The sequence below is a fragment of the Acanthisitta chloris genome, unplaced genomic scaffold (genome assembly GCF_000695815.1).
Source record: "Acanthisitta chloris isolate BGI_N310 unplaced genomic scaffold, ASM69581v1 scaffold16854, whole genome shotgun sequence".
Classification (NCBI taxonomy): Eukaryota; Metazoa; Chordata; class Aves; order Passeriformes; family Acanthisittidae; genus Acanthisitta; species Acanthisitta chloris.
The window spans coordinates 1-14,843 of record NW_008671144.1 but is presented as its reverse complement, the minus strand read 5'-3'; the positions used below and the strand labels follow the sequence as shown (position 1 = coordinate 14,843).

The 14,843-nt window shown below is 39.0% G+C and overlaps 1 protein-coding gene across 1 annotated transcript in view; it reads right to left on the bottom strand.

Annotated features, from left to right (window-relative positions):
- KIAA1524 (KIAA1524 ortholog) overlaps positions 1-13,521 on the bottom strand; it is a gene marked incomplete at its 5' end in the record, with an annotated part of 23,713 nt that extends 10,192 nt beyond the window's left edge. Inside the window, 12 exons of the mRNA XM_009073991.1 lie at positions 3,707-3,825; positions 4,689-4,788; positions 5,511-5,652; positions 6,494-6,653; positions 7,189-7,416; positions 8,511-8,586; positions 9,305-9,450; positions 9,604-9,726; positions 10,672-10,768; positions 11,390-11,484; positions 12,870-12,982; positions 13,349-13,521. Coding sequence (XP_009072239.1) covers positions 3,707-3,825; positions 4,689-4,788; positions 5,511-5,652; positions 6,494-6,653; positions 7,189-7,416; positions 8,511-8,586; positions 9,305-9,450; positions 9,604-9,726; positions 10,672-10,768; positions 11,390-11,484; positions 12,870-12,982; positions 13,349-13,521 — 1,572 coding nt within the window. The remainder of the gene's footprint in view (positions 1-3,706; positions 3,826-4,688; positions 4,789-5,510; positions 5,653-6,493; positions 6,654-7,188; positions 7,417-8,510; positions 8,587-9,304; positions 9,451-9,603; positions 9,727-10,671; positions 10,769-11,389; positions 11,485-12,869; positions 12,983-13,348) is intronic.
- Positions 13,522-14,843: the final 1,322 nt, after the last annotated feature.

Below are 14,843 nucleotides of genomic sequence, written 5' to 3'. Positions count from 1 at the left end.
GGGAAGAGGACTCAAAAGCTTAGAAAGAAGTAATTGCAGTACCTATATTCCAGTGTCTGTATGTAATTTGTGGCTGGCATTTTCAAGGCAGCTACTAATGACATGTTTCAAATCAGAAAGAATGGTAAATCAGAAGAGCTGATTTTTGAGGCACCAGTTAAAATTTTTTTCCTCTAGATTAATTCCTTAATTACTAAGCTATCCCAACCACTTCACTGAAGTGCTGTCTCAATTGCTTCCTAAGTGAACAAAGCCTATTTTTAACTTGCTTTTATAGACATGTTATTTGGCTATTCCACTGTACAATGCCAGACATATTTGACTGTACATCTCCTTCATTCTTCCAGACAGACTATTTGTTACCGGCCATTATAAAAATGTTTCTTATATCCACAAAATCACACAATTATGGAATAATTAAGGTTGAAAGGGACCCATGTACGGACCACCTAGTTCAACTCTCCTGCTCTAAGCAGGTTGCCTAGGACTACATCCCGTAGTTTAGACTCTCCCAAAGGATGAAGACTCCACAACTTCTCTGGGCAACCTTTTCCAGTCTGATCTCCCCTTACAGTAAAACGGTTTCCTCTCTGATATTCAAAGAAATCTAAAAGGTCTTTTTCTTGTATTTCAGTTTGTGTCTACCTCTTGTCCTGTCAAGGAATACCACTGAGAAGGTTGTGGCTCCCTTTCCTTTGTTCTTTTCTCTCAGACATCTATACACATTGATAAGACATCCCTCAAGTCTTCCCAAAACTAAATGAGCACAGCTCTCTTAGTCTCACCTTGTATGACACATGCTCGTCCCTCAAACATCTTAATGGCCCTTCCCTAGACTCACTCTAGCCTGTCCATGTCTAGTATGTCTTGTACTGGGGAACCCAGGCCTGGACACACCACTCCAGATGTGGTCTCACCACAGCTGAGCAGAGGGGAATGATAACCCCCTTAGCCCTGTCAACAATACTCTTCCTAGCGCAGCCCAGGGTGCTGTTGAGCACTTTGCCATTCTTGAAGACACAAGTCGCATTTGCTTTCTTCTAGTCCTAGGGAACCTCTCCCAATCACCATGACTTTTCAAAGATATTCTGAAGTGCTCTTGGAATGACATTAGACAACTCACTAAGCACTCATTGGTGCATCCTGTCAGGTCTCATGGGCTTCTGTAGGTCCAGTTTGTATAAATGTTCCATAACCTGATCCTCTGCCACCCAGGGTAAGTCTTGCTTCCTCTAGGGTTTCCCATCGCTCTCAGGGACCCAGGATTCCCAAAGGCAATGCATATCAGTGAAAGCCAAGTTGAACAAGGCATTGAGTATGTCAGCCTTTTCCATGACCTTTGCCTACAGGTCCCCTGCTCTACTCAGCAGAAAGGCACACATTTTCATAGTCTGGCTTTTACTGCTGATGTACTGGTAGAAGCCTTTCTTGTTGCCCTTGACATCTGTCAGGCTCAACTCCAGGTAGCTCTGGCTTTCCTAACCCCATACCCGTATACTTGGACACTTTCTCTATATTCCTCCCAGATCATCTATCTCTGCTTCCACCTCTTGTATGCTTCACTCCTATATTTGAATTTTGTCCAGAGCTACTGGCAGGTCTCCTGCCATGTTTGTTCAGTTTTCTGCTCAATGGATGGACCATTAAGGCCTTGAAGAAAAGGATCCTTTGGGGAGGAGGGGTGAAGGGATGGAGCAGGAGTAGAGAAAAGAAAAAATAATCAATCAACTAGCTCTCCTTGACCCTTCTTCTCCCCAGGGCTGTATCCCATAGGATTCTTCCAAGCAGATCGTCAAAGAGGCCAATATCTGCTCTCCTGAAGTCCAGGGTTGTGATGCTACTTTTTGCTCTGTTGTCTCCTCTCAGGAACCTGAGCATCCCTATTTCATGGTCCCTGCAATTAAGGATGTCGCTGACCTGTACATCCCCAAACAGTTCTTCCTTGTTTCTAAGTAATCAGGTCCAGCAAGATGTCTCCTATCATCAACTCTTCAACATTCTCTGCTAGGAAATGGTCACCAATGTGCTCCAAAATTGTCCTGTAGGCAATTTCTTATTGTGGTGACCCAGATTTAGCCCTATTGTGCTGATTGTAGAGTTCCTCCTGTTCACATAAACCCAAATGCTTTGTTTTCCCACCCAGTCTACCCCTTCCTCACTTGATTATTGGTCATCTTTTTCTCTCTTTTGTTGCTTTTAGTTTAAAGATGTCATCATCAGGTTGGCCAGTCCTTGATCCTGTCTCAAGGTCATGGAAACCAAAACTCTTACTGACACTGGTTGCACAATCAATTGCTCACCTGCAGAATCTGTTCACTCCTCAAGTGGTTCCTCTCTCCCTGGCAGAATTGAGTGGAACATCACCTGTGACCCCATGGCTTCCATCCACTGCGATCACAGGAGTCTCCAGTTCCCAACCCCATCGGCACAGCCTCTGGTCTAACCCTCCTTAGGTGCATCTGGGGTCTCAGTTACTTGAAAATGCAAGGTCTTGAAGAAGGATCTGTCCTATCTCATTCTCTCCAACAGTCACAGGCTGCTGACCTCCTGCAGCTCCTTCACTTGCAACCATAGACCCTCAGCACCAGCACATCACCTGCAGGCCCCACCTTAGCCAGAGGTGCCAGCCTGAGACCTCCAGATCTGCACACCTCTGTTGAAATTCTGTTTGGCTTGGCGCTTCAGTTACCAACATTTATGTGGTAATTGTAAAAACAGCACTGATATTTTCAGGGTGAACACAATTTTAGACTCTTATTGCTGTGTTCTTATCACTCGCCTGTTTTTGGGGTTATGATCTAAAACAGTAGAATGTCCTAGGATGAGGGGAGCTTTGTCTTCTAAAGGTCCTGTACATGCCATTATCTTCACACACTTTCTCAAAAACAACCAAAAAAACCACAAGGCAAATTGCCATGGTTTGGTTAAGGCCACCTTTCTTTACTTTTCCCCCCACGTAATTAGTAATTCAATCACTGTTCCAAGCTAGTTACGTTACAAATATTTCACTGGAAAAAAGCAGCTCAAATGCCAAAAAGGCATCTGATCTGGAAGTCCTTTCAAACAATTTCCATTTTTGTTTTTGAAAAGCTCTACTAACAAAATCCGGATGAAGTTTCAGATTGGTTTTCTAGGTTGCAAAAAACTGTGATGCAATTTTAAATCTTTTTTTAAAATTATTTTATTACATCTACAGAAATAAAGACTCTATCAAACAGAAATTCTCTATTTTTTCCCTTATTTAGACCACCTTAAATACTACCTGAACTGCCATGTGTCTGTATCATATTCTAATCTGTTCTTTCTTGGAAGCTACTGCAAAATGACAAGGAAAGCTTTAGGAACTGAAGAATGACATGTCTGACAAAGTTCAGTAGAGAGAGAAATCTGACCATCAGAATATTGGATGCACTCTAAGTAGAAAGTTCCAAGCACAGACTTCAGCCAAATGAATGCTGAGGGACAGGACTCAGCCACTACTATTCTCTCTAGGATCTGACATAAATTGAATACCATCAGCATTTGGACGGTTTCCTCTGGCTTCCAAGATCACTACTGTCTCATAACTGCAGATCATGAAGAAACAAGACAATTTTTCTAAAGTTTCTCTATCCAATGAGCTAAAAGTTGTATGCCAAAAAACATGAATATCACTAAGCCCATAAAAATGTCAAATCTTACCAGACTATCACAGAAATAAACTTACACTATGGCAGGAAAATCTGGTAAGGGTGAAGCCTCGAACAGTATTCTAAGTCCCACTTGGACTTGCTCTCTATGGTTTGATGTTAAAGCAAATGTCAAAGGTGTAATCAAGCGTTGATCCTAAAGAAGAAATTTCTTTGGTCAAAAAAAGATATAATAGTCAACAGTAATTAGAAAAACCCCAAACCCAAACCATAAAACATTACAATATCAAAGCAAATGAGCACAAATGTTTTATTCAAAACTTAGGCTACTACTTCTTAAACTTTGCCCTTCTAAGTTTCAGAGCCTGAAGTCAACAGAAGACAAGTGATTTTAAAAATAGTTTGCACTTCTTAGTATATAAAAACGTGTTTTCCCATTAAAGCCATCACAACAGGTAGAGAGACTGCTTAATTCCTTCAAGTTCTCAAGTCCTTGATTTTCAACACAAAGGGACACAAGCTTAAGTTTTATAAGGATCTCTTGAGGACTAAAAAACTCATTGTTACCCATTAAATCACACAATCTCCATTCCTGCAAGAAACATCTCCAAAACACCAAGAAGTGTTTTGACTGTCTGGACTGCTCTTCCATCTACAATGTAAATTACTGAGGTACCAGAAACTGTTCTGACCATGCAAAGTCCCAAATTAGATAGTAATCAACCCCACAAATAATTATAGTGCTGTGATAACTTTTTTCTACTTTGCTACCTTTAAACTGCAGTTCTAATGCAGTCTTAACAGGATAATTCTTACCAGGCAGCTGAAGTATGATTTCATATGCATTACTGGAATAAATGATTAGAGTAAAAGCAAACTGCTCTTATTTTAGAAGACTTAATGGAGAAACAACCTTTAAGAATTGTGCCCAGGGGACTGACTGTATTTTCACAGAAGTTTTAGCACTTCAGAGATAAGCATGCAAAACATTCAGAACTAAAACTACTGAAGTGCAGCAACATTTTCAGATATATTTCATAAGACATTTTAAAATCATACCTGCAAAATTTTGTAGAAGCTGACCTCCATACCAGGTACATCCTGCTTCAATCTGCTCATAAGATCAAGTGTTTTCAAAATAATATCAGCAGCAAGTTTGCTTTTAAACATCCAAGTAGAAAAAGCAAATTGGGTGGGGAAAGAAGAGAGTCAAATCAGCACTGACAAATTCAGTCAAGTTAATAAATACCTTCACAAAGAAATTAAATATGTGTATCAAGGCAACAATGCCAAAACCAGAGAGATCATATTGAGTTCCTTGGACATGCTCCTGATCTTCTCCAGCACACTAAGGATAGCAACAGCTAAGACCAAATAAAACCACTTTCAATTTGAAAGTGAGGAGGGTTTAATTGTAGGTCCAATTATATTTCACTAGGTTTTGGCCATGTAACTCAGTTATTTTGACATTCAGGTTAATGCACATTTCATTTTCAGTGCAGTTATTCCCTCCCACAACTCATGTGTGAAATTTTTGAACTCTGATTGCATAAAATCAAAATGAAAAATTAGGTGCCATGAGCGGTTCTGGTAAGCTTCAACTTGGATAAGCTTGAACTACTGCATGAGGTTTAAGGTCATTGTTCCACATTAGATCTCCACCTTATGCCACACCCAATATCTGAATGTTTAAGTCAGGTTCTACTGACCAGCAACATTACTTTCTATTTCCCCCCAAAATTACTAAGTTTGATTTAATACCAGTATTGATTTATATGCATTTAAATGCTACTTTCAACAACAATATACCTCCCGTTGGAACAGTATCACATCTGTCATACAAGTCATGCTCAATTAGATTGTATATAAACATGTGCTTACCACATTTTAGAGTCCACTACTTTTGTTCCAAAACCAGTGTCAATTCCACTATAAGTAAATTGGTGTTCTATTAGACATGTGCATTGGCTGGCAGTCAGTACCTTCATGACATGCCCTTTGAGTGTGTCATCTCTACAGAGCAGTAGACTGAGTTAAGAATAAATGAAATATACCTATAGTTAGGTATTGGCACCAAAAGGCAACATTTTCTAATAATAAAAGGCACAAAACCTATCCAACCACAAGAGCCTCCAAAAGAGGTTTTAAAACCCAACTGTATGAAGCAATTAAATCATGATTAAATCACCAGTCAAGTAAGCATCACTTATCAATTAACACACGCACTTACTTGGAAACAGACAGCTAAGGGAAACCACAATAAGTGGGGCATAAAGAAACATACTGAACAAAGGCAGCAACCAGACAGACCCTCATACCAGATGTAGTTACCTAGCAGTGAGCTAGCAAAGAGACTTCTTCATGGAACTCAGCTTAGATACCGGACTACATCCTGCAGTCATTTCCTCCTTACTGAGCTTACTGGGGACACTAAGGACTCAAAGAGAAGTGTAAAACTGTATCATTCCACGTTATTTTTCCTTGTTTCACTGATCTAAACTTATATTTGTCTGTAAGCTGCACTTGACTTAGGTAGGCAACAATGTTTTAATGATCAAGGAGACCCAAATTCCCCTTGCAGTTTCAACAGAAAACACCCATCTTCCTTTTTATTCTGCCTAGTGGTTCTGTATTGCTGAATATCTACAGCATTTTATCCTGTACCAGTGTTTAACAAAATAATTTCACAGCAATTTGAAAACTACTTAAAGCCTTCCAAGATGACAGTCGTAAGTAAAATTAGGGCAGTTATTGTCATTAGAAGCTATTAAAGTGACCCAAGATGGCATGACTCCTAACAGCTTAGGGCAGATCATGGTGGAGCAATAATAAATTAGCTGCCAATATACACATAAAAAGGATATTTGTCAGGACATTTATAGCCTTGACCATTCTTTCACACTTTTTCTTCACTAACAGCTCATCCACAATCTGTTCTGGCATCTGAAGATGATCAAGAAGAACAGGCAGCAAAAGATCCACAAAGTGTTCAGCTGAGATGCTCTTCCCACTATTAGTAACATCCTGTAATAAAGACATTTTATTTTATGTCAATATTTAAAACCACAGCACAGGGAAGCCAAACTTACTATACCCCTCCTCCACCAGCCTGTGTTCTAGCTTTTCCAGCCTCTTGCTATTTCAGGTTTAAGACAGCTGATCAGTATCATACTGCAGGAGGAAGTTTAACAAGGAACACAGAAAAAGCAGAAACTTCCTCACCTCCCTAAATCCTAGAAGGCAATTCTGATAGCTTTGTATCTACCTCATGATTTCATGATCTGCCATAGCTTCTACTTACAACACAGACTTATTTCTAAAATACAGCATGGCTTTAAAAAAAACACTTGTTTTACAAAATATGTTCATTTCAACACAACTTCTTTACAAAGAAGTCTATTTCAGCAATTTTTTACATGCTATTTTGCAAGTAAAATGCTAATAGCTGTTTAAAAAAATCAATTAAAAATGAGCAGCTTAGCAGCTCTAGAATCACAGAATCATGGAGTTGACCAGGTTGGAAGAGACCTCAAAGATGATCGAGTCCAACCCTTGGTACCTCAAAAATCTCTTTGAAGAGCTGCAATGCTAGAACCGAACAGTCTTCAGAGCCTTCCAGTGGTTGGTTTGACAAGCGCATCAATGCAACAGATGGTTCAAAAGTCTTGGAGCCAGTCACAAATCTGGTGTTTCCAGAGACTGGCAAGCCAGATGGTTCCAGGATTGCCTGTCGCAGGGTATGACGCAGTTCAATCACAGAACAGAAGGCAAGCAGCAGTTCCAAGATCTGTGTGAAGTGAATAAGAGTTTGAATGCTTTTAAATCAAGAACTTACGTACAGAAATTGCAGCTCCCCTAGCACAAGTTCAAAGAGATAGGTAAGTTGTATGCCACTCCTTTTAGCACTTTCAAGTTTTCTGAAAAATAGCTTTCTTTCCTCAAAGCCAAGCCAGCAGCAGAAACACACTTCATTAGACTGGTGAAGACTTGCAACAGTATTCAGTGTACTGTTTGCCTTCCTTTTTTAAAGGGCCTGACTGCTGGCTGGTGATTTGGTAAGCAGTAGAAATGCATACACACTCAGAATAAAGCAAGCTATGGAAAAGAAAATATTCTGTGACACGAACAGATGCATGTGTGTCTGAGCATGCACAAATAGGAGAGCACCCTGGAAAGCTCCTTGTCAACATCTCTCTCTACATAAACCCAACAAACAGAAACAAAAACACAAAGAGAGAAGTATTAGCATTTATTATTAACTAGGATGTGAAACACATTGATTAAAAAAAGCTTTAAGACCTATTTCACAGATTTATTTAGCCAAAAAATTTCACATTTTGTATTTTAGCCTTTAGCAACAGGTAGTTAATATTTTATTTATGTAAGGTGATAGGCAGACAAAGCTGAACACAACAGTTAACTGCTTAAACAGACGTGGCATCAATTTGTTCAACCAAGACGAGAATAGTCATTCCTAAACCTTCAGAATTAGCATCAGGGTTCCCTGATCATATCAGTTGAAGTCTGAGTAGCATTAAGTCAAGTTTCAGACAGTGAAGTGGGGTATGCACTGAATTTCTGGTAGATCCCAAAATTTCTCATGAGCCAAAGCACACAAGGTATTTATGTTGGTTTTTTGCCTTTATATCTGTTGCCTGAAAGCAGACACACATAACCTGGCAAAAAGCAACCACTCAACCTGACAGCCATCTAAATAACCAGAAAATATAAACTTGGTGAATCTCTAGGTCACTTAAGAGTCCTGAAGTCAATGTATTTCATTATCAACCTATGTACCCAAGAAACCTACTTATTACTACAGAACAGGAACAACATTAGGAGTTGTACCCTCTTAGCCTTTAACCAAAAAAGCATAAATACCTTATATGATGAATCAGGATCCCTTCCATGAAGAAGATCTAACACTTGACCAAGGCAAGAGCTAAAGTGTTCATATCTACAGCATACATAGAGGAGAAAAAATAATAATAAAAAATTGAAATTTCACCACACTCAGACATGTATACCGAGTGATGAATGCAAGTGCCCTATTCTTCTTACCCCCAAACACTTCAAGTGCCGTGGTAGTTTTGATTATGCAATTTCTATTTGAAAGAGAATAAGCTTTAAAAATATTCTAAGAATGAAAGTAAATTCCTTAAAATAAGCCAAGATTTTCCACCTTGCCTTAAATACTGCTGAATTTAGATTGAAAAGAAGGAGCAGCTAAATTCTGCTAGCTGAATTTGTAGAACCACTAGTGAAGCTCTCCGCAGAACTACTCTGTAATGTTCCCCCAGTAAAATTATTACTTCTTACAACTTCTGCCATTCTAGTTCATTTCAAAATATAGCACTGTAAAAGCCAAGGCAGCTACTACCAAGCTGTCTGACTACCAATATTGTCCAGACAAAGAATTACAGAACACACTATTCAATATTCCTCAAGCGACAACAAAAAAAAGGATAGATTTTGATTAACACTTCTGTGTGGTCTTAGTAACCCAAGAATCCTTTTGGTTCAGATACAGCAGCTATAATCAACTAACAACATTCAAAAAACATCTCAGGGCTTTTTCTCTCCATGTTTGGTTCAGGATACAAATAGTATACAGACAAGAAACTGAACAAGAGCTTAGGAAAAACATCCTGCACTGTTAGGAAATGAAACCATACCTGGTAAGATAATCTGCAACTTTGGGGTTCTTCATAAGATCCATTAGAAGATCAACAGAGTATTTTCTTGTCAGAGTACCATCTCCATTTACAACAATATTGAATATTAACTGAAATGTCTGATGGATATTTCGAGCATGAAAGAGCTGAAAGTAAAAAAATAAAGTTATGTACAGACACTTACTTGGCTGGGTCTCTTGCTTATTAAAACGAGCAGGAATTAGGATTTTATTTGGTCAGAGGGACTATTAGCTTTATCTACAACTTATGAACAGAACAGACTTCCAAGTATCACTTACTTTTTCTCCTACTTCTTCATTTAGGGTAAGGCTTGATAACACTGAAAGTGCAAACACAACCATTGTCAAACTGCTGTGGGCCAGGAAACTTATTAAGGTACGATAGAAACTCTTCACATTATTCTAAAGCAAAAGAAAGAGAAACATAAGTATTATAAAACCAGATTTACAGATTTGACATATTTATAAATATGCCATACAAATCATGATTAGCATGATAACAGTTCCCTAGGAAATCTATTTTACTCTTCTACTGTGCAATACTGGTGTTGATGTTAATGACCAAATTCTCTGTTGAACTTAGATAGGAAAAAACCCCAACAAAACAAAAAAATAGCCAAGGAAGGAATTTCATTGTTATTTTAAACAAAGATGAGAAAGCATTTTGTTAAAGTCTTCAACAGAAAATAATCACTGAAAATTGACTCCCATCCCTTCTCTGTTCAGTGATCAGATTCAACAATAGTTCCTTTTTATTTCCCTGCCTCTCTTCCCAGGTAAACAGCACAACATTCACAGCCACACAGATTAATTTTTGTTTCTGAATTAAAAAAATAAATATGTCTGCACTGATTTATGAAGACACAGGAACCTTCTACTTCGGATATGTATGTGTATTTGGGGATTCAAGGGCCCTGACATCAAGATCAGTGGTATTTTATCGATTTATCTTTTAAAAGACATCTCTTTCTTGGCCAAAGTTAACACAGCTTACCAAAAATCCAACTACAGTCTTTATATTTTAACAACATTTAGTTTTTCTAAAGAAGAATGTTCAATTTTAAATTCACCTTCCAGCTGCAAAGAACAACTGCAAAAATCAAATGTCTAACACTAGCCAGCAGAACAAGACAGCAGTGTAACAAAGGAAAGAGAACACCAAGCTTCCTGTTCTACTTGTTATTTTCTCCAGCATCAGACACAACTGCCAAGCCTGCAGAACAAGCAGGTCAAGGTTATAATTGCTGATCAAAAATGTGAAAGAACTAGTAAGGTAATTCCCCAGAGTCAAATAACTGTCTCTTGCCCTTAAGACAGAGAATCACAACACAAAAGCAAAACTCTTACCAAAGATTTTATCTGAGTTTGAATAGATAAGTTGTGACGACAGAGATTTGCCAGGAGTCCCAGGCACGGTATTGTTAACTCATCTTCAGTGGATTGACTTAAAAGAAAAGCCCAAAAGATGTTATTATTACAGCATCCAAGTTTTTAATTACAAGAAATTGTAGGGTGGGAGATGGAGGGGCAGAGTGGCTGGGAGACTTGTTATTTTGTTTTAGGGTTTTTTTGGGAGCTTGATTTTTAATTAGACACCATTCCACCAAGCAAAGCAAAATTCATATTGCAGTCCTCACAGTGTGAGCAGGTTTTTCCTGAGTACATCTGAAAAAAACCCACAGTATCAGAGATCACTGCTATCAAAGGTCATTTATTGCAGGTACTTCTAATAGCCATTAGACCTCTTACAAGGATAGTTGCTTAAAGTTTGTATTAATCAAACAAGTCTGCATGAATTTTCTCCTGGCTTTTCTCTTCATTAGCTCCCTGCTCCCAGAGGTGTGGGGGTGAGGTAATAATAATTAATATTCCATCACCCAAAGTTTCACAATCACTGCATTTGACAACCTGTAACAACATGGTTTTCAAAGAAAAGTCTCTTAACCTCAGAGAAATAAATGCTCACTTGGAGACCGGGTTAGTGCAATATGCTAACGGCTCTCAGAAAGTTTAGAAACTCAGCCTGCTATTTCCCATAAGAAAAGGCAACTGAGTACACACTTACACATGATGCATTAGAAATGAAATTAACTCATCGATGTTGGCAACAGTGCAAAAGACTGGAGCATTGTAGGTTAGCCTCTGCAGCAACTGAATACCCTGGGGAAATAAAAATCCTATCACAAGTCTCTCCTACAGCATCTCTCTAAGGAAAGTTACAAGTTACAAAAGCTGAAATTGAAAGGACAAATAACAAGACACCACAAACGACTTAATTTTCAGACCCTAATGTTAACATAACAATTACACAAGCTGCTGCAAGCACACTGAGCAATGTCCTACCACACCGATGTACTTATAAAAAGCCCAAAGACATTAGTAAGGTTTTATTTTGACAGTTACCTTTATTGCCCATCCAATTCTCCCCTTTGCCTCACCAGCAGGTTCTCCATTCTGCCAGTGAGAAAGGGGCTTTGTCCTATTGAAAGGTCTAGAAGTCTCATCAAAATCCAAACAGCACTTTTGCAACCTCTTGCAGAAAGGATGCTTATTGGAAAACAGGTTTGCTGTTAAGACTGTCATCAGATCTTGTGGCAGCAAAGTCCTTCTTTTGGCACATAACTGAGTTAAAAGGAACTTAATATACCCAAATATGACAAAAATCACAGCATAGAATAGCAGTTGAAACAAAATCTCACCATGTAAATAACTAAGAGCTTCGAGGGCTTATAAATGTATCTATTTGGTGACTGGCCAGTCACTTGGAACCCTAAGTCTTCTGGTACTTATAGTGCTTTGAGAAATAGGCAAACCATGAGAAAAGTGTTCTTTACTAGATGCTTGACTCATTTTCCACAGATCAAGGGCAACAGAACTAGTAGCAAATTCATTTTCTGCTTTTTCTCTCCAGAAAGAGAGATGTGACTGCAAGCAACCAGCAAGTACTTGCTGAACGCTTAGAACCATGTATGAGAAAATCTGTGCATATTAAAAAGTATAAATAAATAAAACTTTTAGGATAGGTTAAATTTGGGAGATGTCAGACATTCATTGTAAGCCTCTGTTAGTACAGCCCCCTGGCATTCACTGGCAGATGGCACTGACCAGAAGGAAGGAGGCCACACATGCCCTGCAAACCTCCCATGGAAACAGGCAGCCACAGCTTTCCTTTCACTCCTTCACAGTTACCTGTGCAAGCATTACTCAGAGAAAACAATCTCCAGGCTTTTGTGATGAACATTAGGATAAATAACTGAATACCTCAACTGGGAAACAACCTTCTGAGCTATCAAGCAGTGAGTTCTTGGAATAAGTTTAAAAAGTGGGGTATTTTTGTTTTATTTTTAAATCAGAGCAGGTGAGAAGCACAAGGAGATTAAAGAGAAGAACTGTATACAGTGTTAAAATCCTGTCATACTGAGACTCATACAGCAAATAAAATACACAGCTAAGATCAACTTCCCCTCAACACATTATGTCAGACAGAGCTTTTGATGTATGTATTTAAAAGTAGCCAAATATTATTAAGCATTAGTTGCTGTTACCTGTAGTACGACTGGGTCACTAAGGTCAGTAGAACTTCGATTAACCACTCCTGCCAGCACACTGGTCAGATTGTAGGTATCCTGAAGAGCTTCTCTAGTTTCATTGTCTGAGGCTAAAATAGAAGAATTATTAACAAAAGTGCCTATCTAATGGCAAAAGCAACTGTTGTATTAGCTACCAGTCTAAGAAGAAACCGAAGTGTTTGACCAGTCTTCTGTGTATATTTCAAAAGTAACTCAAATAAATCATGGCTCCTATGCACTCCCATCATTTCATAGTGATGACTTCAAATCTGTTTTTCATGGTGATTTAATGTCTTAGCAGGTGGCTCAGACAAGAACTTCATTACAATGAAAAATACTTCATCTTTCACACCTTATGCTTCTTCCAAGAAATTCATCACCCACGCCACAGAATCAGCACCTGTCTTATTTTCCCCTGCCAGACAAGAGGTAAAACGTTCAGAAGCAAACCTTACCTAGCTGTGATAACAAAGTAATCACAGATAAGGTCATAGATGGGTTTATATTAGTGTCCTCAAGGAGTTCCACTAGGCAACTGAGACATTCACTTGGTAGAATCTGGTTTGATGCAAACAACCTTGTAAGCTTCAGTCCAGAGATAACCTGGAGATGAAAGGAGAACAATAACCTTAATTACTCAACTGCCACAAAGTGTTTAATACAGAAGGCAAGCACAGAGTTTTATTAAATAGATTTTGTCCTATTTGACAAACAGAGAATGTACATGCCATTCTAATAGGACATTTGTATTCATATCTCCTGGAGAAAAAAAAAGTTTTGGAAAAAAACCCTGTTTTTCATTCCTGTGGATGTGTTCCCTTTACTCTTGGGAAGTACCAAATTTACATTGTGAACATTTATAACATACTGAGGCTTCTTTTGCTTGCTTGCTGACAGCATTTGTAATAACAACATTATTTTTTACCTCACAGCACATCAAGCATATCTAGTATCAGCTTACACTGCCTACCTTTTATCTAGGCTAAAACATATGCAGCATTTATTTATTTTGAAAGAACAACCCAACAAATTGTTGTACACAAACAGGGTCGGTGGTCACAGAGCCCAAAGGTGCCACCCTGAAGGAAGGGTAAGCAGCAGCAGTTGATGCTCTTTTGGGAACACTTTGTGACTAAGGGGAAAAATAGAACCTGAGTTCAGGGAGTCCTGTATAAGATGCTGAAAATGATATACCTGCACATCAAAACAGGTAGACACTGTTTACATTTTGCATGAAAGAGACACATTATGTTGGGTTTGCATATTACCTGTACATTTCTTTACAATGGATACAGAAGAGAAAGCAAGGCCAGATACTAACTTTTATATTAACACAAGGCCCTATCTGGACATCAGGGGAAATGCTCAGCCTTACCCCCTGGGCAGAAATCACATCAGAATATGTGCTGCATGGAATTAACAAATTCTAGATACAAGACTGGTTCATCATTCCAGCTATTTTGAAGCTTTGAAAACAAGTAATCCTAGTGGGTCAGAATTTTGGGGATATGAGGGGGGGGGAAAAAAAGCCCCTCATAATACACACCATGCTTTATCTGGGTGCACGTAAGGACAGCACACACACCTGTAAACACACCATACAGCATTATAATAGAGGACACAGCAAGGCTGGGGGGAGAGGGCTCAGACCCAAAACATTCCTGTATCCTGGCTCATCCAGCAGTCACCCAGAGGACGAGTTCCCTCTGCAGGGCGATGACACAAGGAGCCAGGCGATGCCAGGCCTTGAGAATCACAGAATCAACCAGGTTGGAAGAGACCTCAAAGATCATCGAGTCCCACCCCACCGTGGTTACTAGACCATGGCACTAAATGCCACATCCAGTCTCATCTTGAAAACCTCCAGGGATGGTGAATCCATCACCTCCCCAGGCAGCCCATTCTCTCTCTGTAAAAAGAGAGAGCCTGATTACTCTCTCTGTAAAAAAT